We start from the raw sequence: 27,050 nt of genomic DNA on the forward strand, positions 1-27,050 counted from the left end.
TCTTTCCTTATTTGAGCTGTTACCAAATAGGGCTATCTTCTACATTCCACCCCTACCTTGTCACAACACAACTGATTTGCTCAAACGCATTAAGGAAAGAAACTCCACATTAACTTTTGACAAGGCACACCTGTTAATTAAAATGATTTCCAGGTGACTACCTCATGAAGCTGGTGAGAGAATGCCAAGGGTGTCCGAAGCTGTCATCAGGGTTGGCTACTTTGAAAAACCTCAAATATAGTGTAGCGTTGAACACTTTTTTGGTTACTACATGATTCCATATGTGTTATTTCATAGTTTTGATGTCTTCACTATTATTCTACAATGTAAAACATAGTAAAAAATAAAGAAACTCTCGAATTAGTACACGTGTCCAAATTTTGACTGGTACTGTATGTCGAACATTGTACAGACACATACATTCAATCACTGATTTAACTGACAAAATATTACACACTTCCTGTGTTATACTATGTGACAAAAAAATGTATGTATACATGAATAATGGGTCCTTTACATGCTTATCGACATATTTGTATTTGTGAAGATATTTATGTTCGGCAGGTAGCCTAGTGGTTAGAGTGTTGGGCAAGTAACCGAAAGGTTGCTAGATCGAATCCCCGAGCTGACAAGGTAACATTCTGTCGTTCTGCCCCTGTTCCTAGGCCACTGTTCCTAGGCCGTCATTGTAAAAAAGAATTTGTTCTTAACTGACTTGCCTAGTTAAATAAAGGTAAAATAAAATGTGCAAGAGTATGTTTGTGTGTGTGTGTGTGTGTGTGTGTGTCTGCGAGCATGTGAGAGCATGCACATTGTACAGTATGCATTACAGTCATTTCAAATAGATGGATTGTAAATGTAAAACATATTCACCCAACACACTCCATTAAACTCCTCTGTAATCCTGGATTGGTTTTCTTTTTGTTGTTACCTCGTGTCGAAGTAAGGGATTGCTCTAATTTCACATTTGTGTTATTCCTACTGTATAATCAATCATTCTTGTGAGGTTTTCAATGAGACTTGCTCGTTTTAGTTTCAAAACGTTTTCCATTGCAAAACATTTTGCCACGGTCTGTACAAATAAATACACCCCCTAATCCAGCATAAAGGAAAGGATGGAAAAAGGAAGACATGACTCATAGAAAGATAGCTTTATTGCACAAGGTGTTGGAGTACTCTTTTTCTGGTTTTGTTTGTTTTCATAGAAAAAAAAACGGTAGAGTTAAACAAGCAATTGCAAATTGAAGCAACTTTTCCATAAAAGTTTAGGAATGTTTTCTTCCCCTCACCCCCTTCTCGTGTTTGTTTCTCCATTTTATAACCAGCAAAATATTCAGAGCATGCAATGCCGTTTTTCCTCAACAGAAATAAAAAATAAAAATACTACAAAAAAGAAAATCAATACAAAGCAATCAATGGCCCCCAAAAATGAACTCAACAAAACCTCTTGAAAAAGAGGAACCAATTGTGAAAGCCGTATGTGGTCCACTCTGGATTTTTTTGTTTGTTGTTGCCCCATTCAAAACTCTAATTGTAAGCAGTGTTGCTATAATTCTATAGTTTTCTTTAACCCTCTCCTGTTTCAAGTTATAACTTTAATCAAAGTTTACATTGTGCCCTGGTTTCATCTGGAGATGTTGAAAATAGTACGTATTTATACAAAACACTTTGCTATGTACAAGAGTCTTTAATCGTGGGGTAGCAAATGCTGTTTTGGCAGGAGGTGCAGGGAGGGGATAATCTGAGACCCCCTTTAGACCTGGTATTAACATGTGTCCTGGGAATGGATCTTTGGTCACATCCGATCAAATTGGGCTGGAGTAGACATTTTGGAACAAATCTGATCACAGGGCACATGTTATTACCAGGTGTAAATGATGGTCTGATTAGTCAAATAGGTGGGGCAAAGGTTACGGTAGGTTGGGGAGGGAGTTTGATTCCTGACCCCGCCCAATATGCACACAGCTTTTCCTGTGATTGGTTGGAGCTAGGGAGTCCCTGATTTCAATTGGCTAGACAGGCCTGCCCCTTCACGTGACACCACTGTGCGTCTCAAACCGCTTCAAGATAATTGCATAACCAAGGAAGCCAAAGCAAAATAAACAGTACCATAATAATATCAACAGGAAAGAAAAGATTCTTCTCTCTGCAAACGCTCCATGTCCTGTTCACTGTCTGCAACAGGCAGGGAGGAGCGTGAGTGTTCTCAGTTATAACAGTTATATGTATGTCCGGAATAGGAGTACTGTGCAGGGACATAATGACAACGGTAAGACACAGAGGTCACTATGTCCTGTCTTCACTAAGTTCAGTCATGAGACGTCATGGAGGTTGTCAATAGAACACACCTTCGGAAGGTGCAATACAACAGGTTCCATTTGGTTCCACCCGTTGCACTCTCTTAACACCTGAAGTAGGGTCATACTTCTAAGTTGGCCTTAGATTTGGGGACGTAGACAATCAGAAGGTGGGTTGGTGCCTTGGCATTGCCCACCACAGTTACCTGAATCCCCATGTGCCAGGGTTAGTTGTGCCAGGGTTAGTTGTGCCAGGGTTAGTTGTGCCAGGGTTAGTTGTGCCAGGGTTAGGCTCTGAGCTGAAATCAACAGTGGATGTTGCCTCAGCTAGGTGACTCAGTGCTGGAGCTGCTACGCACGAACTCTCCACTACAAGTACTTATAAACGCTTAGAGGTTCCCTGAAATCTTCCTTTCTCCTGTTACTGATGCCCCTCCCCCTTTCCACAGGTACAATTAAAAGAGGGTTGTGCTGACGGCGATGAACACACTTTACCTCACCGACCACAAAAACCATTCTGATCACAAAACCACAGCAGTGTGTATTCTCCACCACAGTGGACCACAGGGGCAACTCCAAACCAAATCAACCACAGGTCGGATGTTATTAGACACAGTAACCACACTGGCTGCCATTGGGTTCACAGACCACAAGTCATTCTGACCATTACAAAATGCTAATCGACCGCATTAGTCCGCAACGGACCTCACTGGCTAAGGTACTACCCATCATTAACTACTTAGACACTTTGCATCCTGAATGGCATGTTTGGTGTAGTTGTGCTCCTGCACTGTAGCTACCTATGTACCTGGCACAGGGGCAAACGCCCATGAGGCCATGGCATCAATGTTCACATCCCCAAACTCGGCCTCAGATACTGTAGCTCGCTCTCTATTTCATCTCTCTATATCTTTCTTGGTTGTGCTAGCCGTTTCCCGTTCTTCGGCCCACTTTCTCCTCTTCCTTCATCTTCCTCCTAACCTACGGCTTCTTCCGTTGAGCGATTGTCTCACTTTTTATATATTTTTTAATTACGATGACTTTATATCTCTCTGCTTTATTCAATAGTTATATATTTGCTATATATTTAGATATAAATATATATGTACATATCTTTGACAATAAATATTGTATATATATTTTTTTATATATTGTGAGAGCCCTGATTTGAAATGTTCCATTGCAAATATTGTGAGCAATTATTTATTTTTTTGGGGACGTTTCTTTGTCATGGTGCTTTGGGTGTATAATGAATAATATAAATAAAAACAGAAACGTCAACAGAACCCGACAATACGTTTAAATACATTTTAGTGGGATGGGGGGGGGCCTTAGACAACATATTTATTCTTGAGACCCCTTCATTTCATAAGAATAACTCATGTTCACCTGCCATCTCTTTCATCCTTCCCTAAACACTTACACAACTCTTTCCTCGCTGCATTATCACGTTTGTATATTCTCCTCTGTTTCAATCTGAAACTTGTTCATCCATCCATCTTCTTGTCCGTTTCATCTTTTATCAGTCAGTCTTTCTGTTGTCCATTTGTCAGTCAGTCCCAACTATTGTCATAAATGTCTGTCTGCCTAGCAGAGTGTGCTAGAAGGTCACAGTGAGACTGTATGGATGGGGTGGGGTATGGGGGTGTGGAAGGGTTACAGGGGTTTGGGTAGACCGAGGGGTAGTATGAAGGAATGGGGGTGTCTGGCACCAAGCGCAAATTAACGAGAGAACAAAGAGTCTTCTTCCTGCTTCAGGGGGACGGAGAGAACGAGAGAGAGGACCCAGAGGAGGGGTGGCACCTCTAATGCACGGCAAATCAACTCATTGTCTCCAAGGCGATGCTGCCAGTGTCAATCACACAGGCCAACCAAAGTCCAGAAGGGAGAGACCGACATGTGACGTCATACAGTGTGACATCATTGTCCCCAAAACACTGTTCAGTAGCAGATGGACAGGGGGTTTTCAACTCACGCCTCCGCCAAGGAGTCAGCATACAGATTGATTAGAAAGGTCCACTGCAGGTGTGTGCCAGCCACATGTATACATATTTACACATATACACGCACACACGCAGGCTCGTGAAGGTTCTGTGAATCCATTCTACCCTCTTTTAATGCACATGAGTATATATATTCCAAAAAAGAAAAAAAAAAGTTCAGATACATCTTTCGTGTGAAGACGATTCCAGTTGTCCCCCCCCGCTCCGTTTCCTGGTGTCCTATAAAAGAGTCATCAACACTCTATACCGTGTCATGAATTACGTGAAAAAAAATCACCCAAAGACTCCTCCAACGTCGTCGTTGAAACCACAGTCTGTTACCTGTTTGTGTGAGTCCGTACCAGGATGGCTTTGGAGGGCCAGAGACAGACACCAAGGTTGTTGCTTTATGCATAAGCACTTTCCGTGGCAATGCGCTGCTGTACGAACTCTGAACTCTCTGTTCAGAGACGTGAAAAGGAACACGTAAAACAGCCTAAAACATCTAGACAGATTTATGTGAAACTCTAAATATATTGTTTTTTTTTCTTCCGTTTACCATTCTGAATTCAAGACAAGAAGTGCACATGGAAAGTATTTTGTGCATAAGTTCTGATGTGTCTTAACAGATAATGAGAGAGAAAGAGAGAGAGAAAAAAAGTTTGAACAAACAAATATTACAATTATGTTGCGTTTGGCAAGTTATTTCCAGGGAAGGTAAAATAAAAATAGATAGAGAGAGGAAGAGAACGAGACAGAGAGAAACAGAGAGAGAGGAAGAGAACGAGACAGAGAGAAACAGAGAGAGAGGAAGAGAACGAGACAGAGAGAAACAGAGAGAGAGGAAGAGAACGAGACAGAGAGAAACAGAGAGAGAGGAAGAGAACGAGACAGAGAGAAACAGAAAGAGAGGAAGAGAACGAGACAGAGAGAAACAGAGAGAGAGAAAAGGACAGACAGAGAAAACACAAACTGGCAGAAAGAAGACGAACTCCTGTGCTATAAAAACCCCAATCTGGCCCCTGCCTGGCGGCCCCTTTGGCCTGACAGTGCAGGCGCCAGCTGTGTGTACGTGTGTCTGTGTGGCCCCTAACCCTTCCCAAGGCTCCAACATCTACACCAGTTGCTCCAGCTACACCAATGTATAAGATTTGGAGTAGGCTCCGCCAGCCGCCTGCTTCTGTCTCTCTAGTCTGCCCAGGCCTGACGAGCTGCTCTCCAGCAGAGAGTCTCTGGAGTCTCCCCCCGTGGCTCCCCCGCTGGCCGAGGCGGTAGCGGCAGCAGCAGCGCTCTGAGCAGAGGAAGAGGAGGAACCAGGCATGGTGAGAGTCCTCTGAGACAGGGAGGTGGTGCTGGAACCACCAGACGGCCCTCCAGTCGCCCCTCCTACACCACTACCACTACCACCCCCTGATGCTCCCCCTGAGCCGCTGAGGCCGGTCAGGCCAGCGTGGCCCACAGTCAGAGCCTGCTGCTGCTTGGAGGAGTCCAGAGTCATGTGGCGGCCCTGGGTGTGGTACGCCCGCTGGGCCAGGCTGCAGATGGAGGCCTCGCGGGGCGGCACCACCGGGCACGGGTCACGCAGCTCCGACTGCTTCCGGAAGAAAGGGTCTGTCTTCATGTAGAGGGGAAGGTTACAGTAGTCACCTGGGATGAGGGGAATGAAAGAGAGGATTTGACAAGCATCTTTATCAGGCACATTTGTTATATGTCAGAGTACCGGTATGTGTCTAAAGTACAACAATCAACCCTGCTCACCCTAACCATGCTTAGAGGCCTTTACATTACACCGACCTATAGGATCATTCTAATCAAGGGCAGGTCTCATACTCACTTTTGCCAGTCCACTCGCTCTTGTTGGCGCGGTGGGGGATGGGCACGGCCACGTTGGTAGGTCTGCCGCGGTCGTAGTCCTGCGGTTTGGGCGGCGAGGCGGTGAAGCGACACAGGCCCGTCTCGGACGGCGTGCTCATGGAGGTCATGCTGTCGGCGTTGTCGTTGGTGCCCGTGGTCATCTGGTCTGAGGAACTGTCGGAGATGAAGCACTCGGTGATCTCAAACTTGGCGTGCTGCAGGTGCTCCTCGAGCTTGGCGTGCTCGTAGGCCCGCGCCAGCTCCTCATAGGTGGAGGACGCACTCTCTGTGGACACCATGCTGTTACGCCCCTTATCTGATGACAAAGAGAGGGAGAGAGAGAGGGAGACAGAGGGCGAGAGGGAGAGCGGGAGAGAGCGACAGAGAGAGCGAGCGAGAGGGAGAGCGAGGGAGAGGGAGGCAAAGGGCGAGCGAGAGCGGGAGAGCGCGACAGAGACAGAGAGAGCAACAGAGACAGAACGAGAGCGAGAGAGCGACAGAGAGAGAGAGAGAGAGAGAAAGAGAGTTGGTGTTGTACATGAAATGCGCCAATCTTACACCATCTCCTTGCACTACAGTGTGTGTGTATGTAGCCTATGTTTTGGGTGGCTCACTTGTGTCCTTCGCATATGTCTGTATGTATGTCTGTATGTATGTATGTGTCAATACTGTGTGTGTGTGTGTGTGTGTGTATATATCATGAGTGTGTGTGTTACAAGAGAGTGTGTGTGTATATCATGAGTGTGTGTGCGTGTGCAAGATATGCCAGGCTCACCCGTGTCCTGTGAGAGGCTGGCGCTGTAGCTGTCGCTCTCGGTGACGGTGATGCCATGCTGGGAGCCCACGGTGCGCCAGTCGGAGGTGAGAGTACGGGCGGGCGTGGACGACTGGCACTTGGTCAGGGTCCACTGGCTGGAGTAGCGGTTCCTCGTACTGTGGGCCGACTTCACGCTCTTCCTCGACACCGGGTCTACCGGGGGCGAGAGGGAGGGAGGAGATGGAAGAGAGGAGGAGGCGGGAGGAAGGTAGGAGAGGTAGAGGAGGAGAGGAGTGGTGGGAGGAAGGGAGGAAGGAGGAGAGGTGGGAGGAAGGACGGGGGAGAGGGAGGAAGGAGGTGGGAGAAAGGGAGGAGAACACAAGAGTCAGCAAGTTGAAGGCAATGATGAAAGGAATGGACAAGTTAGAACAGAACTCTATGATGTAGGGCAGTTAGGGCTCTCCACTTACTGGTCCCTGGTCTGATGTCGGACATGTCAATCAGAGGGCCGGTGTTCTGGATGAGGGCGGGGTGATGCACAGACACGCCCGTACAGAAGCTCTGTGGATTCACGTTCTGGCTGAACTCTGTGTCCGTCACTGGGATGGTGGCTTTGTCTTCACCTAGCAGAGGGATTGACAGAAGCAACGATTATTCACGACTGATGATTCATACTCATTCATGAACTCAAATTTGCATTATAGTGTAGGTCGGAAATAGTAATAACATCCGTATCAGGTAGGCACTCATCAAAACACAGCAACACACACACACCGATCTGTTTGATGCCCTCCTTGTCCTCGATGAGCAGCTGGACTCTGGGGATATCGATGTGGAGTCGGGGGCCCTGGGGGGGCCCCTTCACAGGGGTGTCAAAGCTCCGGTTATTCTTACTGCTCCAGGGACACAAGGCACACACACACACACACACACACAGAGCGTAAATCCCCTTTTTCAGAAATAGGATTTATCTATCCGTCTTTTAAGACATTTACTGTATCGAGAGGAATTGTAACCAATCTTTTCTACAATGTTAATTTCAGTGTGTTGTATGAATGTTTCCTTTGTAAACAGAGGAACAGCAGAGATAAGCTATATTACCTGATCAGCATCTCAGCCAGGCTTTTGGCATCTAGAGGGAACGTAAAAGAGTAGGGCTTCAGTTATATGGAACACAATTAAGTCAGATCTTCCTTACGCTCTCTCCAAAATGTCCTCCCTCTCGCTCACCCCTCAGTCTCTTCTCCACACCTCTCCTTCGTTCTCTCACCCCAGATCCAGCTTTCTTCTCACCCCTCTTTCGCTCCCTCCCTTCCTCAACCTCATAGCTCTTCTCCACACCTCTCTCTTCCTCACGCCCTTTCCCTCCCTCACCTCTCAGTCGCTTCAGTCTCTTCTCTTTGCGTTTCTTGCGGATGATGAAGAGCAGGGCGACGACCAGAGTGACCAGGATGACGGGGCAGCCGATGGAGAAGAGCTTCTTGACGTCGTCGCCCTCCGGCCGCGCTGACTTGATGGGAGGGATGGTACCTGCTTAGAAAATATATCAGGTTATATGGCAAGGATATATGGCATTATATCAGGTTTTAAATACAGTACCAGTCAAAAGTTTGGACACACCTACTCACAATTATTATTATTTTTAGTAATTTCTACATTGTAGAATAACAGTGAAGACATCAAAACTATGAAATAACACATATGGAATCATGTAGTAACCCAAAGTGTTAAACAAATCAAAATGTATTTTATATTTGAGATTCTTCAAAGTAGCCACCCTTTGCCTTGATGACAGCTTTGCACACTCTTGGCATTCTCCGACTCAGAGTCCGCGACACTAACCACTGGACCACACAGGCCAGAGCAATTAAACCAGCTTGTACTCACTGCCGTCGTAGTCCAGCGTGGCGAACTGAGAGCTCTGGTTCCCGCAGCCGGCGCTGTTACAAGCCTTCATCTTCAGCTCGTACCAGGTGGCCTCGCGGAGCTCAGCCAGGAACACGTCGGCCGTGGCGTTGGTGCGCACGCTCTGCCACGCCCAGTTGCCCTTAGGTCTGAACTCCAGCAGCACGGCCGTGATGGGGCAGCCACCGCTCGCCCAGCCCTGCAGGTTGAGCCGGGCGTGGGTAGAGTTGACGTGGGTGAACACCGGCTGTTCCTTATTGAACTGGGGCTCTGGAAGAGGGGCAGGAAGGTGTTGGTTCTCACTTAACAGTTTTTAACAATGTCTTCAAATATTGTGATATGGTAAGTGGGATTGAATTCTATGAATCTACCTGTCTACCTCATTACCCCTCTCACAGCCATAAACGTTACCCCTCTCACAGCCATAACCATTACCCCTCTCACAGCCATAACCATTACCCCTCTCACAGCCATAACCATTACCCCTCTCACAGCCATAACCATTACCCCTCTCACAGCCATAACCATTACCCCTCTCACAGCCATAACCATTACCCATCTCACAGCTATAAACCCTCTCACAGCCATAACCATTACCCCTCTCACAGCCATAACCATTACCCCTCTCACAGCCATAACCATTACCCCTCTCACAGCCATAACCATTACCCCTCTCACAGCCATAACCATTACCCCTCTCACAGCCATAACCATTACCCCTCTCACAGCCATAACCATTACCCCTCTCACAGCTATAACCATTACCCCTCTCACAGCCATAACCATTACCCCTCTCACAGCCATAACCATTACCCCTCTCACAGCCATAACCATTACCCCTCTCACAGCTATAACCATTACCCCTCTCACAACCATAACCATTACCCCTCTCACAGCCATAACCATTACCCCTCTCACAGCCATAACCATTACCCCTCTCACAGCCATAACCATTACCCCTCTCACAGCCATAACCATTACCCCTCTCACAACCATAACCATTACCCCTCTCACAACCATAACCATTACCCCTCTCACAGCCATAACCATTACCCCTCTCACAGCCATAACCATTACCCCTCTCACAGCCATAACCATCACCCCTCTCACAGCCATAACCATTACCCCTCTCACAGCTATAACCATCTACTTTAGCTCCTCCCTCTCTGCCCCTCCTCGCCTCTCCTGTCGACTAAACCCTCCCATGTCCCTGTATCCCCCGATCCATCCTCTCCCTCTCCCCCTACCCCTCACCTCGTCCGTGGGTCTTAGCCTCGATGATTTCACTGATGCGTCCCGCTCCCACGCTGTTCTTGGCGGCCAGTTTGACCTTGTACCAGGTGCCACAGCGTAGGTTGTCCAGCTTGAAGGACCTCTCACTGGAACTGATGAACACATCCCTCCACCCCTCCATGTTGTCCACCGAGTACTGCAGCACGAAACCTGGGGAACACACACACACACACACACACACACACACACACACGCACGCCATGATAAGTGCACATTTTTCTTATTTTCAGATGTTTTTTTTTAACCTTCTGATAAAATAGATAAAATTTGACAAAAATACATTACATGTAAACACTTGAACATTTAAACGCGCCAGATACCCAAATATTTGTACAATATCTAGCTGGTTCATTCAGCCAGGTTCAGATGTCATTGTGTCAGTACCGCTGGATAACACCAGAGGGGGATGGCGCGTCATACATCTCCTCCACTACCACAGATCCAGATGGATAAGGCTGCATTTATGACATGTTCTATGCCGCCATTACTTTCCCAGAAGCCCCCAGCTGGGTTTGGGAGGGCGCTGACCGGGCATATATGCGAATGAGAACACAATACGGCATCTGCAGTCATAATCAGCTGCCTTGGATTTATAGTCTGTTTATAACTCTCTCTTAGCTCTGTTCCCTTCTCTTGTGCTCTCGCTCTCTCTCTCTCCCTCCATCTCTGTCTGTCTGTCTTTCTCTCTCTCTGGCAGATGGCACAACAAAGGGTGGCATGCCAGATGGATTGACCTGTGTAGAAAGCCTACTGGCTTTTTAAGTGTGCTTTTAGAGGTATTACTACTTTCCCAGACAAACAGTGGATAAAGCCAACCAGTCTCTCTCTCCCTACCACCCCCAACTGAATGCATTCAACTGAAATGTGTCTTCCACATTTAACCCCACCCCTCTGAATCAGAGAGGTGCGGAGGTGCGGGGGGCTGCCGTAATCGACATCCACGTCTTCAGCGCCCGGGGAACTGAGGAGTCTATGTCTACACTGTCATCAGTGGATCACATGGCACAGGGTGCCAGGATTAGTCGTAGACTCCTATGAACATGGTAGCTACTGTCAGTCCCACAGACCACCTTACGGACAGCGACACACCAGACACGGGACATACAGACAGACATCCGGAGGGACAGACACACTTACAGAGAGAGATACACTAATACAAACACAGGCAAAGTGAATCAAAGACTGCCTGTTGAAAAGGTGTGTATACTGGGCTCTATCTTATGGCTGCTGTTAAGCCAATGCAATTGTCAAAACGCACACGCTGGTTTGCAATTTCGACCTGTTCAATCCGGCATTCTATTTTCAAACCTAAGCGCAAGGATTGGTAATTTACCAGAGCCCACTGAACAAATATGCACACTGCAAATTGCACGAAAAAGTGAACACACACACACACACACCGCATGGTAGTCAGATAGTCAATGAGACAGCTCCCCTAACCGGGAACCAAAACGGACAGCACGTCAATAAACAGATAGCACGGTACGCAAGCGAACAAAGCTTGCTTGCGCCGAGATGGGCAACTGTTGCTCTATCACTCGTTACTGTGGCCTATGCTATTTAATAAACTATAGTATCAATCGACAATGGACTAGGATGATAAAATCCGCCGCCCCCAGACGATTTGGAGTTGGATGGCAATGCAAAAGACCATCAGTAACCTACAGAACATGAGACAAACGCACGCACTATTATTGCCACTGAGTGGACAAGCCCTTGGCACGCCTACACCTTGTTCATTCATCCAAACCCAGCCCTTTCGCTCCACCGCCAGCTATTGCGCTCATAATAACGTCTGTGAAAATTACAAAAGTATTACTGACTCCCCTGGACCTAAAGCGCTAGTGTCAACAGTTAGGTTTGTTAAAATAGAGCCCACTGAACTAATACGCACACTGAACACACACACACACACACACATCACGGTAGTCAGATAATCAACGAGACAGCTCCTTAACTAGGAACCAAAACAGTGGACCACCAGTCAATAAACAGATAGCACGGTATGCAAACTAACAAAGAGACAGAACGGAGAGATGGACAGAGGGCAAGCAGAGAGAGAGAGAGAGACAGAGGATGAATGGAAAGACTAAATGAGAGAGAGAGGAGAAGGACGGGGCACGTGGGACTGAATGATAGATATAGGGATGGAAAGAAAGAGAAGTGCACAGAGGCTTTGGGCGAATCGCTGGAGAGAGGAGTGAGCTACATAAAACATATCAAAAAAGAAAGCAAATGTAAACACATGCTCCCTCAGAGCAAGACTGGTAAATACCTCTGATGGCGGATCCTCCGTTGTCCCCGGGGATCCAGGCCAGGGTGATAGAGGTGGAGGAGGTGGTGGAGACAGTCAGACGGGGCTGGTCTGGAGGAACTACGGGGGGACAGACACACATGGTCAGAGTACTACATCACAACTGGTCGACCAATAAAAAAGAGGGTGATTCCAGTGCGCTGGGGCTCACCTTGCACCAGCAGGTTGACAATGATGGTGTCAAAGCCCAGCGTGTTGGTGGCCGTGCACGTGTAGTACCCAGAATCCTCAGCTTTCACCGAGCGCAGGACCAGTGTGCCATTGGCCATGATGAGCCTCTGACCGTCCAGAGTCACCGGGATGGCCGTGTCCTCACTGAGATAGAGGGAGGGAGGGAGGGAGAGAAAGAGAGAGAGAGAGAGAGAGCGAGAAAGAGAGAGGTAGAGAGAGAGAGCGAGAAAGAGAGAGGTAGAGAGAGAGAGCGAGGGAACGCTGACGTAAACACTGATTTAACACTGGTCCAGTGGATGGTGGAGTTGGGGATCCAGAGATGGAGGGAGGTAGTTACGGTGGTAGTGTGTCGGGGTAGACTGACAGAGAGGAGGGGCTGAGGAGGTTAGGGTCTCACCTGTCTTTGGTCCATTTGATGGTGGGGGTGGGTTCGCCCACGGAGCTGCAGGGTAGCCTCACCTCCTTCATCCAGGGAGTGGTCACTGTACCTCCGAACGATAGGATCTTAGCTGGGGCTGAGGGAGGGAGTGACACAAGTTGACAAAGAGTTGCTTTGAGAGGTAATAGGTCTGTTTTTCAAATTTTACTCAACAGTATGCTAATTCTTCATGAACTTTTTTCCATTTCCTGTATTTTCATTGAATCAAACAAGGCGTACACTGTACAGTTTGAGGGAACAGGATCTCACACATTTCAGTGACAAAGGAAAGACGACATAAAAGAGGGAACATATCTAAATGAATGAATATGACTGACGGTTCCTTCAGCAAGGGCCTGTTTTCATTCACATGGAACCTTTTGGTGTTTGCATGTCTCATGTACGCACACGTCTCTCTCTCTCTCACTGTATTCTGCACTCTTGACGTCTTAATGCCAGTGCCCTTGTGCTGTGGCTGAATGCAGTATTGAGTGGGCCAGCCTGGAGCATACAGCCTTTTACTACTGTTGCTTATCAGCTGGCACAGAGAGACACCGTCACACACACACACACACGAGAAAGAGACTGGCTCTGTCACAGGAAGGGAGAGAAAAGGAGCGTGTACGTACCGAGAGTGCACTCTCTTACTCATTCGCTCTCCCTCTCTTCAATCCAAAGGCTATTGATTCAACTGCCCTCTTCATTTGCCCAGTCTGCCCCTCTACTGCTCTGTGTATTAACCAGGTCCGCCCCCGTCATCTCTCCCCGTCCCTCCCTCCCTCCCCTCCTCCCCCATCCAGGGCAGGCCAGCTCATCTGACCAGTGCCCTGTAGGTCTTCATATCCTCATTAAGAACACCGGCCTCTGTCAAACAACCTGCTCTCTATCAAATCAGGAGAGGATGGACAGGAGTTATAGAAAGAGGAGAGAGGAAAAAGTGGGAGAGAGAGATAGAGAAGAGAGGGAGAGAGCGAGAAAGGGGAGAGGGAGAGATAAATAGAGAGAGGAGAGGGAGAGAAAAAAAGTAATCGAGGAGCGAGAGAAATCATGAAAAAGAGAGAGAGAGAAAGGGAAGAGGGGCAGGGACAAATCTGTGACGGAGGGATTGACGGAGGGGATTCTAAAAGCCAGAGGTTAACCAACCCTGTAACCCCTTAAAGCCTTCCCCGTGCCCCCTTCCCCCGTCCCCCTGTGGAGGGCTCACCCTTCCCAGCAGGCTCCACAGTGACCTTGTCGCTGATGTTCCCCCGTCCGGCGGTGGTGACGGCGGCGGCCCAGATGAGGTACTGCTGTCCGCGGTTCAGGTGGGTGACCCGGTAGAACAGCAGCTCGGGGTTGGCCTCGTACTCACTGGGGGCCTAGGGGAGAAAACATCACACTGTCCACTCCGGCGCTGATCTAGAATCTGTTTTACCTTTAAGACCACAATGAACAAGATTATATGGACAGGTCCTAGATCAGCACTCCTACTCTGAGATGGGCTCCAGACGCTATAAGAACAATGATGGAAAAGAGCAGACGCTCTGAGCTACGCAATCAGGACAAGACAGCTACTACTACCGATAGACGCAGAGAGCTTCAGGTTGCCTCTGAAAAGCAGCACAGAAAACGTGTTTCCCGGAACTTTTTCTCTGTTACAGTCAAAATGCTAGAGTGTGTATATGAGTGTAGAGTTGATGCGGAGGAGGGATGGGAGACAGATGGGTGAGGGGAGAGAGCATGGGGAGCACACAGGCCCCCCCTGAGAGCGAGAAGGTCGAGAAAGTGAGGAGGAGACCGTGGGGAGTGCAGACGGTTAGATGAGAGCGAGGGAGGGAGACAACGGAGGACAGAACAATCAGTCAGCCAGAGATATCATGAACAATCAGACGGTCTAATGAGGGCTATCTACTGCAGGCAACAGCAGAGGAGAGCACAAGGACTCTCACACACACACACACACACACACACACACACACACACACACACACACACACACACACACACACACACACACACACACACACACACACACACACACACACACACACACACACACACACACACACACACACACACACACACAGACTATTACACACAGCGGCTGATACACACAAACATGCATTACACACACACACACTGTGGCAGATATGACCTGGGGATGGATGCCAGGGCTCTGTGTAATTGCGGTGTGTTTAAGCCAGCCGTGTGTCTGCTGTCTAGACACATCCTCATCACTGTCAATACATACACACACCCACACCCATTCACCACGCCCATCAAACACCCCCCAGGTGCCCCAGCACCCAGGAAGAGCACCGCCTTCCCCTCCCATCAAGTGAGTCTGTGGCCCTCCAGCAGCTCAGCCTGTCACTGTGCTGCTCATCTCTACTCAGACTAGAGAGCGAGAGAGAGAAGAGCATATCTCCATACTCATACAGTATCACTATCAAACTGTTGTTGTGCAGAAAGGTTTATTCTGGGCACATTTATTCACGTGTTCATGTTGTTTTTCCACTGTTTCTCAACTGAACGCAGGCCTGTAGGGATCTACTGGGGTGGCTGGGTTCATCACAGCTTTCTTCTCTTCCCTCTGTTCCCCCTCTTTCTCCCTCCCCCCTCCCTGTCTCCCCTGCCTCCCTTCCCTCTCCTTCTAGTGTGCTCTCTCGTACCTCTCTTTCCTTATCTTCCTAGAGGATGGATGGATGGTGGGAGGGGAGGGGAGGAGTGTCAGAGTGTGTAACGGATATTAAAATATTCCTCCGGCGTGGAGATAGCGCTAATCCGGGGAGCGATAGAGGGAGATAATGAAAAGAGGAACAAAAGTACTCCCCGCGCGGCGTGTCTGACCCACCCTCCCCTCATCCCTCTCTCCAGTCGCACTCATTTACATAGTAATCATCCCTCACTCTGCGTGGGGGCCAGGAGAGAGAGAGAGAGGGAGAGAAGAGGAGTAGAGTGAGCATGTGTATGTCTGGAATGGGGTACATTCATTTGGTGTAAAGGTACACATAATATCTGTGTGTGTTCGGTTATGTGTGTGTGTGTGTGTGTGTGTGTGTGTGTGTGTGTGTGTCTGTGAATTTGCTGGAAGAGGTGTTTTATGCATGCATTTCAGAACTTGCTGTATAGCTGTAAAAGAGAGAGAGAGAGAGTGTGCGTGTGAGTGTGCGTGTGCGTCTTTGCTGTCAGCTTGTTTCCTGCACTCGTTGATGAACAGATGAGGTTGTCCTGGCAACGTGATGAGACGCAGATATGCAAATGAAGCAGAAGGGTGAAGTTACACGCACACACACTGCGGTATGAGGACAGCTTATTTCACACTCATCCTGCTGATACTGCAGCATCAGACCACATGCATGCACGCACATGCACACACACACGCACACACACACACACGGATAGACACGGAAATACTTGTAGACAAACAAACACAAACACATTCAGAGGAGAGTGTATTATAATTTGTGTCAAGAGACCCTCCAAGTGAGTAAGATGGACAAAACCCAATGATGGACAAAACCCCCATTCAACCCCTCTCCCAACTCACCGGTTGGCCTGATCCGGGGCTAGAGCAGTAGATGGTGTACTTGCGGATGATTCCATTGGGCTTGTGCGGGGGTAGCCAGGAAACCACCACACTGCTGGTGGATGAGGGCACAGCTTTGATGCCAGCCGGAGGGCCAGGGTCTGAGTCACAGAGAGAGAGAGAGAAGGAGAGAGAGACCGTTACAGAGAGGAAAGGAAATGGGAAGAGACAAAGGATTGATGTCAAATGGACATCAACATAAAGAGCAATACTGTAACTGCTTGCTCCTTCACGGTGTGATGTGGAATATTCAGCATGTTGTAAAACACTCAATTTGTCAGGGCATGGACTCTACAAGGGGTCGAAAGTGTGCTTCCCACAGTTGTCTCAAGTTGGCTGGACCATTCTTGATACACATGGGAAACTGTTGAGAGTGAAAAACCCAGCAGTATTTCAGTTCTTGACACACTTAAACCGGTGCGCCTTGCACCTACTACCATATCCCGTTCAAAAGGTACTTAAATATTTTGTCTTGCCCATTCACCCTCAGAAAGGCACACATACACAATCCATGTCTCAGTTGTCTCAAGGCTTAAAAATCATTGTTTAACCCGTCTCCTCCCCTTCCTCTACACTGATTGAAGTGGATTTAACAAGTGACATCAATAAGTGATCATGTCTTTCACCTGAATTCACCTGGTCAATCTGTCATGGAAAGAGAAGGTCTTAGGGAAGTTTTACAGTTAGCAGGCTTTTTGCAGCTTTGCTGGTCTCAGCTTGTAATTTTAAGAGGCTCACAAGACTAACAGAGACAGAGAGACAGAGACAGGAGAGACGAGAGAGACAGACAGAGACAGACAGAGACAGACAGAGAGCGAGACAGAGACAGAGACAAGAGAGACAGAGACAGACAGAGACAGACAGAGAGAGAGACAGAGAGAGAGACAGAGAGAGAGACAGAGAGAGAGACAGAGAGACAGAGAGAGAGCGAGAGAGAGAGAGAGATACAGAGAGAGAGAGACAGAGAGAGAGTGAGGCGTTTGCACAATTCTACTCCAATCACTACTCCATATGCTGGAGACAGACCCAGGTGCAGAGCTAGGGAGAGCGAGACGAATGAAAAGAGGGAGAAGAGAGAGAATTCTCTTGGACGTATGTGAAGAGGGTGCCCCTGGACACACTGTCAACCCACATCAGACGTAGAGGAACACACACACACACACACAGACACACACACAAAGCCAGTCTGAAGAACACATACACAGAGACAGTCACAGAGAGAATACAGAGGGTAAGAGAAAGACAGAGAACAGAGAGGGAGAGAGAGAGAGAGGAATGGAAGAAAGACCTCCTCTGAAATAAGACTTCTGAGAATCTCTCCTCTCCTCCGTCCCTCCTTCCCTCTGTTTCCAAACCCCGGCCCCCACCCCTGCTTTGCCCCAGGGAGGAGAGGATGTAATCCACAGCCCACCAGTGTAAGCACAAAATTAATTATCTCTAAGCCACAAATAATTAATCTCTCTCCTTGTGCTGGGTGCTGAGCTGGACACACACATGTGGATGTATACACACACACACACACACACACACACACACACACACACACACACACACACACACACACACACACACACACACACACACACACACACACACACACACACCCTTATGCCCTCCAAACACACACCCTTTGGCTTCTTAGTTCTCATTAGTACTAGTAATAGCACATCACAGCACAAAGAGGCATTAATCAGCAACCTCAGCTTCCTAAACCCGACATCAGCCCCCTGTCATCCATCCATCCCCCTCACACCCCACAAACTAACCCCAGCCCAGCCCCCTGTCATCCATCCATCCCCGTCACACCCCACAAACTAACCCCAGCCCAGCCCCCTGTCATCCATCCACCCCCCTCACACCCCACAAACTAACCCCAGCCCAGCCCCCTGTCATCCATCCATCCCCCTCACACCCCACAAACTAACCCCAGCCCAGCCCCCTGTCATCCATCCACACCTCTCAAACTAACCCCAGCCCAGCCCCCTGTCATCCATCCACCCCCCTCACACTAACCCCAGCCCAGCCCCCTGTCATCCATCCATCCCCCTCACACCCCACAAACTAACCCCAGCCCAGCCCCCTGTCATCCATCCACACCTCTCAAACTAACCCCAGCCCAGCCCCCTGTCATCCATCCACCCCCCTCACACTAACCCCAGCCCAGCCCCCTGTCATCCATCCATCCCCCTCACACCCCACAAACTAACCCCAGCCCCCTGTCATCCATCCATCCATCTACCCCCTCACACCCCACAAACTAACCCCAGCCCCCTGCCATCCATCCACCCCCTCACACCCCACAAACTAACCCCAGCCCAGCGTCCTGTCATCCATCCATCCATCCTGCCCCTCACACCCCACACACTGACCCCAGCCCCCTGCCATCCACCCCCCCACACACTAACTCCAGCCCCCTGCCATCCACCCCCCCCCCCCCCACACACTAACCCCGGGTTCCCACACCTTATCTAGCATTAGGCCACACCCTCAAAACATGTTTTGTGTATGCATTCCTCTGAAAATGTTTGTGTGTGTGTGTGTGTGTACTCACGGTCCTCGCGGGTCTGGATGTACAGCACGTTGCTCCTGACCCCGTCCCCAGCCTGCGTGTAGGCCAGCACCTGCACACTGTAGTTAGTGAACTTCTCCAGCGCTCTCAGCTCCACCTGCTCACGAGTTGTCGTGATGTTCTGCATCTCGCCCCATTCTGACAGAGACAGAGGGATGGAGAGAGACGGAGGGATAGAGGGTAGCAGAGTGAAGAGTGTGTAGAGTTAGACAAAAGGACAAGGGGAAGAAGAGAGGACGAGCGGGGAAGGAGTTGGAAAATGAGGAAAGGATATGATCAGTCCTCAGGGCGAGTTTCCCAAACAGAAAACCACAAAAGCACAAAGATACAGACGGATAACTGGACACAGCATACGGCCCTTATACCGTATCGCTGCACGAGGAGTAGCTTTGAGGAGGTTCAGGTTTGTACTATGATCAGCTAGTTTAGGGGTCCGTTGGCATCTGCTTGGAACATGTGTAGTAAGAGCGGCAGGCTGATGGTTGGGGTTGGTTTCAAGGATTCACAAAATACACGTTTTATTTCGCCAGAAAAAAAAAGGAAGACCAGAAAATAAGGTCTGGTACATAAACCAGGTTAGGTAGCAGTCAGAGGTCAGGGCTGAGGGTTGAAAGGTTAAAGGTCAAACTCTGAGGTTGACTCAGGGCGGAGGGCTCAGAGGTCAGAGGCGTAGAAGTGATAGTTACTCTGCTCGTGGCCCTGTGCCCGTGCGTGCGGGTACGAAAGGCCCCCACAGCACCCACCTCCGTCGGGGAAGAGGGACCAGAAGACCACACGGTAACCCTTCAGCACGCCGTGCAGTGTCAGACGCGGGGGCTCCGCCCAGGTGATTACTGCCTCGTCGGATGTCACCGAGATGGCCCGCACGGTCTGGGGCGGCTGGCTGGGCACTGGGAAAAGGGGAGGGAGGGGAGGGGGGGGGGGAGATTATGATCAGGACCCATCATTATACTACACGTTGAACACAACAGCTAGCGACGATTTCCCGGACACCAAGTAGTAAACCAACACATGTAAAAACACAACCCAAACCCTAAATATCTAACATCAGATGAGTGATGACTCGAAATAAATTAAAGACACATCTGTCCTCTCTGATGTGAAGATGTTGGCGTAAAAAGGGTCCTCTGTCTCACTTCTCCCAGGTGCCCCTTCTATCTATCAGCTGCCATTGGCTCACTGACCAACGGGCTTTCACTGGGTGAATAACACCACCATTGAGGATGAACAGATCTGGACTTGTGAGAGAAAGAGAGGAACAGGATGATTGGATGAAGGCTGACTGAATGGAGAGAGAGAGAGAGAGAGAGAGAAAAAGAGGGAGAGAAATGAAAGAGGTGGAGTTGGCTTGCAACGATAAGGAAGCCGCAGCTGGTGTGGCGAGAGAGGGAGATGTGGAGGACGAAATGGGGGAGGAAGGGAGAGGGAGGGAGAGGGGAGAAGAGAAAATGAGGGGCTTGTGTTATTAGGTCTGAGGGTCCTTCTCCGCTCACAACCCCAGTGGACTCAACTCCAACAGCCATTAAGACGTTAACGTTCCAGGCCTGACACGATCATAACCTGCTCCTTACCACTCGCAACGATCCAGACCTGACACCATCACAACCTACTACTATCAATTCACCTTGAATACAACACAAAGGAGGAGGGAGGAGCGAGGGAAGGGCGGAGGAATCACGAGAGACAGGGAGGCGAGAGAAAAACTGGGAGAGGAATAAGGAAGAACCAGGAAAACATCAAAACAGGCAAGAAGGGAGGGAAGTATGGTGAGACTAGAGTGAAAGAGTGGGGGGGGGGGGGGGGAGATGTGAGGCAGCTTGTGAGGGAGTAGAGGCAGAGAGACAAATGAAAGGTGGTTTTTTTTGGAGCGAGAGAGAGAGCGGGGAGGAGGAGAGGAGGGAACGCGGGCATAGGAGGAGAGGAAGAGGAAAAAGATGAAAAGAGGGAGCAGGGAGACAATGCGTTCAGCTGTGGATAATTACGGCAGGAAGCAAACAGAAAGAGAGAGACAAGCTAATTAGAATTATTTTTAGTATGCTTGTTGTTATCACTATTATCATAATGGCCATCAATATCACTGTCACCACGGAGACAGCCACTGGGAAAAGCAATGCTCTGGACCAACAGGGCTTCAGCCAACTGTGTGTGTGTGTGTGTGTTCTTGTGCGTGTGTGTATTCATAGAGTGTGATTTCATATTTCATAGCAAGAGAAAAACATCAAGAGAGGGAGGAGGAATACACAGGAGAGTGTTGGAGAGACACCCCGGTAGAGATCACCCAGACACAGAGAGAGAGAGAGAGAGAGGAGGAATACACAGGAGAGTGTTGGAGAGACACCCCGGTAGAGATCACCCAGACACAGAGAGAGAGAGAGAGAGAGGAGGAATACACAGGAGAGTGTTGGAGAGACACCCCGGTAGAGATCACCCAGACACAGAGAGAGAGAGAGAGAGAGAGAGAGGAGGAATACACAGGAGAGTGTTGGAGAGACACCCCGGTAGAGATCACCCAGACAGACAGAGAGACAGAGAGAGAGAGAGGAGGAATACACAGGAGAGTGTTGGAGAGACACCCCGGTAGAGATCACCCAGACAGACAGAGAGAGAGAGAGGGGAGGAATACACAGGAGAGTGTTGGAGAGACACCCCGGTAGAGATCCCCCAGACAGAGAGAGAGACAGAGAGAGGGGAGGAATACACAGGAGAGTGTTGGAGAGACACCCCGGTAGAGATCACCCAGACAGAGAGAGAGAGAGAGAGAGAGAGAGGAGGAATACACAGGAGAGTGTTGGAGAGACACCCCGGTAGAGATCACCCAGACAGACAGAGAGAGAGAGAGAGAGAGAGAGAGGAATACACAGGAGAGTGTTGGAGAGACACCCCGGTAGAGATCACCCAGACAGACAGAAACAGAGAGAGGAGGAATACACAGGAGAGTGTTGGAGAGACACCCCGGTAGAGATCACCCAGACACAGAGAGAGACAGAGACAGAGAGAGGAGGAATACACAGGTGAGTGTTGGAGAGACACCCCGGTAGAGATCACCCAGACAGAGAGAGAGAGAGAGAGAGAGAGAGAGAGAGAGAGAGGAATACACAGGAGAGTGTTGGAGAGACACCCCGGTAGAGATCACCCAGACAGACAGAGACAGAGAGAGGAGGAATACACAGGAGAGTGTTGGAGAGACACCCCGGTAGAGATCACCCAGACACAGAGAGAGACAGAGAGAGAGAGGAGGAATACACAGGAGAGTGTTGGAGAGACACCCCGGTAGAGATCACCCAGACACAGAGAGAGAGAGAGAGAGAGAGAGGAGGAATACACAGGAGAGTGTTGGAGAGACACCCCGGTAGAGATCACCCAGACACAGAGAGAGAGAGAGAGAGAGAGAGGAGGAATACACAGGAGAGTGTTGGAGAGACACCCCGGTAGAGATCACCCAGACAGAGAGAGAGAGAGAGAGAGAGAGAGGAGGAATACACAGGAGAGTGTTGGAGAGACACCCCGGTAGAGATCACCCAGACAGACAGAGAGAGAGAGAGAGAGGAGGAATACACAGGAGAGTGTTGGAGAGACACCCCGGTAGAGATCACCCAGACAGAGAGAGAGAGAGAGAGAGAGAGAGAGAGGAATACACAGGAGAGTGTTGGAGAGACACCCCGGTAGAGATCACCCAGACACAGAGAGAGAGAGAGAGAGGAATACACAGGAGAGTGTTGGAGAGACACCCCGGTAGAGATCACCCAGACAGAGAGAGAGAGAGAGAGAGAGAGGAGGAATACACAGGAGAGTGTTGGAGAGACACCCCGGTAGAGATCACCCAGACAGAGAGAGAGACAGAGAGAGAGAGAGGAGGAATACACAGGAGAGTGTTGGAGAGACACCCCGGTAGAGATCACCCAGACAGAGCGAGAGACAGAGAGAGAGAGAGGAGGAATACACAGGAGAGTGTTGGAGAGACACCCAGGTAGAGATCACCCAGACAGAGAGAGAGACAGAGAGAGAGAGAGGAAGAATACACAGGAGAGTGTTGGAGAGACACCCCGGTAGAGATCACCCAGACAGAGAGAGAGACAGAGAGAGAGAGAGGAGGAATACACAGGAGAGTGTTGGAGAGACACCCCGGTAGAGATCACCCAGACAGAGAGAGAGACAGAGAGAGAGAGAGGAATAATACACAGGAGAGTGTTGGAGAGACACCCCGGTAGAGATCACCCAGACACAGAGAGAGACAGAGAGAGAGAGGAGGAATACACAGGAGAGTGTTGGAGAGACACCCCGGTAGAGATCACCCAGACACAGAGAGAGACAGAGAGAGAGAGAGGAGGAATACACAGGAGAGTGTTGGAGAGACACCCCGGTAGAGATCACCCAGACACAGAGAGAGACAGAGAGAGAGAGAGGAGGAATACACAGGAGAGTGTTGGAGAGACACCCCGGTAGAGATCACCCAGACACAGAGAGAGACAGAGAGAGAGAGGAGGAATACACAGGAGAGTGTTGGAGAGACACCCCGGTAGAGATCACCCAGACACAGAGAGAGACAGAGAGAGAGAGAGGAGGAATACACAGGAGAGTGTTGGAGAGACACCCCGGTAGAGATCACCCAGACACAGAGAGAGACAGAGAGAGAGAGAGAGGAGGAATACACAGGAGAGTGTTGGAGAGACACCCCGGTAGAGATCACCCAGACACAGAGAGAGACAGAGAGAGAGAGAGGAGGAATACACAGGAGTGTTGGAGAGACACCCCGGTAGAGATCACCCAGACACAGAGAGAGACAGAGAGAGAGAGAGGAGGAATACACAGGAGAGTGTTGGAGAGACACCCCGGTAGAGATCACCCAGACAGAGAGAGAGAGAGAGAGGAGGAATACACAGGAGAGTGTTGGAGAGACACCCCGGTAGAGATCACCCAGACACAGAGAGAGACAGAGAGAGAGAGAGGAGGAATACACAGGAGAGTGTTGGAGAGACACCCCGGTAGAGATCACCCAGACAGAGAGAGAGAGAGAGAGAGAGAGAGAGAGAGGAGGAATACACAGGAGAGTGTTGGAGAGACACCCCGGTAGAGATCACCCAGACAGACAGAGAGAGAGAGAGAGAGGAATACACAGGAGAGTGTTGGAGAGACACCCCGGTAGAGATCACCCAGACAGAGAGAGAGACAGAGAGAGAGAGAGGAGGAATACACAGGAGAGTGTTGGAGAGACACTCCGGTAGAGATCAGACAGACAGACAGACAGAGAGAGACAGAGAGAGAGAGAGAGAGAGAGAGAGAGAGAGAGAGAGAGAGAGAGAGAGAGAGAGAGAGAGAGAGGAGGAATATACAGGAGAGTGTTGGAGAGACACCCCGGTAGAGATCACCCAGACAGAGAGAGAGAGAGGAGGAATACACAGGAGAGTGTGGGAGAGACACCCCGGTAGAGATCACCCAGACAGAGAGAGAGACCAAAGTTCTCAATTGGTACAAAATATATAGAGTAGTGACACACTACAATTACTTAGGTTTAAAAATAAGCTCAACTGGACACCTTGATGATGCAGTGAATGAACTGAGAAAGCACGCAGGCATTTTAGGCTATTAAAAAACAAATTCAAATTTAAATACCTATTAAAATTGGGCTAAAACTAATTGAATGTGTCATTGAACCAATTGCACTTTATGGCAGCGAGGTGTGGGGTCAACTTGCAAAACAAGATTTCACCAAATGGGACAAACACCCCATTGAAACCCTGCATGCAGTGTTCTGTAAGATTCTCCGACATGTCCAGAGGAAAACTACAAACAGGAGAGGAATACACAGGAGAGTGTTGGAGAGACGCCCCGCTAGAGATCACCCAGACACAGAGAGAGAGAGGGATGGGGGGAGAGAGAGCGGGCAAACACAAGTATGTCCTGTGACTGTACCTCAAACCCAAATGTTTTCCTGGCCCACCTCGGACTTGAAAAGCCTCTATGACCAGGTCCACCTATACAAGGCAGCAGTGCCCACCTTCACCCGGACTCTACATCGCGCTCAGACGCAGCCCCAACACTTCACACAGGAGCAACAGATCAATAGACACCCCGTCCAGACCAGCAAGATACTCTCCCAGACCTGCGGGACCCCCCCCCCCCCCCCCGGACCTACACATAGAGGACCCACGCCGAGAGGACCTACATCCAGACCACAACACCACCAGCCGCATACACACCCCCACCCCAACCAATCAACACCCCCCCCAAGTCAACCATTCCCACACCCCGTTTCGGCCCCCTCAGATCAGACCTATGCCCCTCCTGCCCACCCAATCCCCACAAAGAGGGCCTCAACATGGAAGTCACACATACGCCCAGGCCGTGAGCGTGCAAACAGGCCCAACCCCCACTCTTACACTAGCCCAAGCCAATGGCATGTACCAGATGCTCAGCAGGCTCTGCTCACACTTACTGGCCTGAGGCCAAACCACACAACATTGGTCACTTTATGGAACACAAAGCCTTCACTATCTCATCCTGGAATATCCAAGGCCTGAGGTCATCTGCCTTTGGCCTAAAGAGCAGGAACCTAGACTTCATCAAAGAAATCAGAAATACAGACATTGTCATCCTACAAGCAATCTGGTATAGAGGAGACGGACCCACTGGTTGCCCTCTTTGTTACAGAGAGCTGGCAGTCAAATCCACCAAACTACCAGGTGTGAAACAGGGAAGGGACTCAGGGGGTATGCAAATTTGGTATAGAGCAGACCGAACTCACTCCATTAAATTAATCAAAACAGGAACATTTTACATTTGGCTAGAAATTCAAAAGGAAATTATCTTAACAGAGAAAAATGTCCTCCTGTGTGCTACCTATACCCCCCCCCCCCCCACTAGAATCCCCATACTTTAATGAAGACAGCTTCTCTATCCTGGAGGGGTAAATCAATCATTTCAAGGCCCAGGGACATGTACTAGTCTGTGGCGACCTAAATGCCAGAACCGGACAAGAACCTGACACCCTCAGCACGCTGGGGGACAAACACCTGCCTGGAGGTGACAACATTCCCTCCCCAATATGCCCCCTAGGCACAACTATGACAACATAACCAACATAAATGGGTCACAACTCCTACAGCTCTGCCGCACGCTGGGTATGTACATAGTCGGTGGTAGGCTTTGAGGGGACTCCTATGGTAGGTACACCTATAGCTCATCTCTTGGCAGTAGTACTGTATACTACTTTATCACTGACCTCAACACAGAGTCTCTCAGAGTGTTCAGTCAGCCCACTGACACCCCTATCAGATCACAGCAAAATCACAGTCTACTTGAACAGAGCAATACTCAATCATGAAGCATCAAAGCCAACGGAACTGAGTGATATTAAGAAATGCTATAGATGGAAGGAATGTAGTGTGGAAACCTACCAAAAACAATTATGCAACAACAAATTCAATCCATTTTAGACAACTTCCTGGACAAAACGTTCCACTGTAAGGGTGAAGATTTAAACCTGGCAGTAGAAAATCTTCACAGTATATTTGACCTCTCAGCTTCCCTATCAAATCTAAAAATCTCAAATAGAAAACCGAAGAAAACGAACAACAATGACAAATGTTTTGATGAAGAATGCAAAAAAATCGAAGAAAGAAATTGAGAAACCTGTCCAACCAAAACTATAGAGACCCGTAAAACCTGAGTCTACGCCTTCACTATGGTGAATCACGAAAACGATACAGAAATACACTACGGAAAAAGAAGGAACAGCACGTCAGAAATCAGCTCAATGTAATTGAAGAATCCATAGACTAACCACTTCTGGGAAAACAACACAAAGAATTATCTATCCAAAATGGAAATGTATGGGTAAACCACTTCTCCAATATTTTTGGCCCTCTAACAAAGAACAAACAGCAAAAATATATACATGATCAAATAGAAATCCTAGAATCAAC

At 49.1% G+C, this 27,050-nt stretch overlaps 1 protein-coding gene across 4 annotated transcripts in view; it reads right to left on the reverse strand.

The window, feature by feature from the left end:
- Positions 1-1,136: 1,136 nt before the first annotated feature.
- The window catches only part of LOC139547720 (cell adhesion molecule DSCAML1-like), a 160,805-nt gene continuing 134,891 nt past the window's right edge, over positions 1,137-27,050 (reverse strand). The window contains exons 19-34 of one of the 4 annotated variants that reach the window (XM_071356737.1): positions 19,872-20,018; positions 19,111-19,266; positions 16,521-16,660; positions 14,196-14,349; positions 12,971-13,088; positions 12,554-12,717; positions 12,364-12,462; positions 10,050-10,238; positions 8,778-9,065; positions 8,265-8,420; positions 7,992-8,022; positions 7,665-7,783; positions 7,361-7,513; positions 6,909-7,103; positions 6,114-6,449; positions 1,137-5,926 (exon numbers count right to left, since the gene is read on the reverse strand). In XM_071356737.1, the coding sequence (XP_071212838.1) occupies positions 5,412-5,926; positions 6,114-6,449; positions 6,909-7,103; positions 7,361-7,513; positions 7,665-7,783; positions 7,992-8,022; positions 8,265-8,420; positions 8,778-9,065; positions 10,050-10,238; positions 12,364-12,462; positions 12,554-12,717; positions 12,971-13,088; positions 14,196-14,349; positions 16,521-16,660; positions 19,111-19,266; positions 19,872-20,018 (2,960 nt within the window). In that variant the 3' untranslated portion in view covers positions 1,137-5,411. Of the gene's footprint in view, positions 5,927-6,113; positions 6,450-6,908; positions 7,104-7,360; positions 7,514-7,664; positions 7,787-7,991; positions 8,023-8,264; positions 8,424-8,777; positions 9,066-10,049; positions 10,239-12,363; positions 12,463-12,553; positions 12,718-12,970; positions 13,089-14,195; positions 14,350-16,520; positions 16,661-19,110; positions 19,267-19,871; positions 20,019-27,050 lie in introns of all 4 variants that reach the window. The other 3 variants (XM_071356735.1, XM_071356736.1, XM_071356734.1) reach the window with 3 other exon arrangements.

Source organism: Salvelinus alpinus, chromosome 21 (assembly GCF_045679555.1).
Source record: "Salvelinus alpinus chromosome 21, SLU_Salpinus.1, whole genome shotgun sequence".
Taxonomy (NCBI): domain Eukaryota; kingdom Metazoa; phylum Chordata; class Actinopteri; order Salmoniformes; family Salmonidae; genus Salvelinus; species Salvelinus alpinus.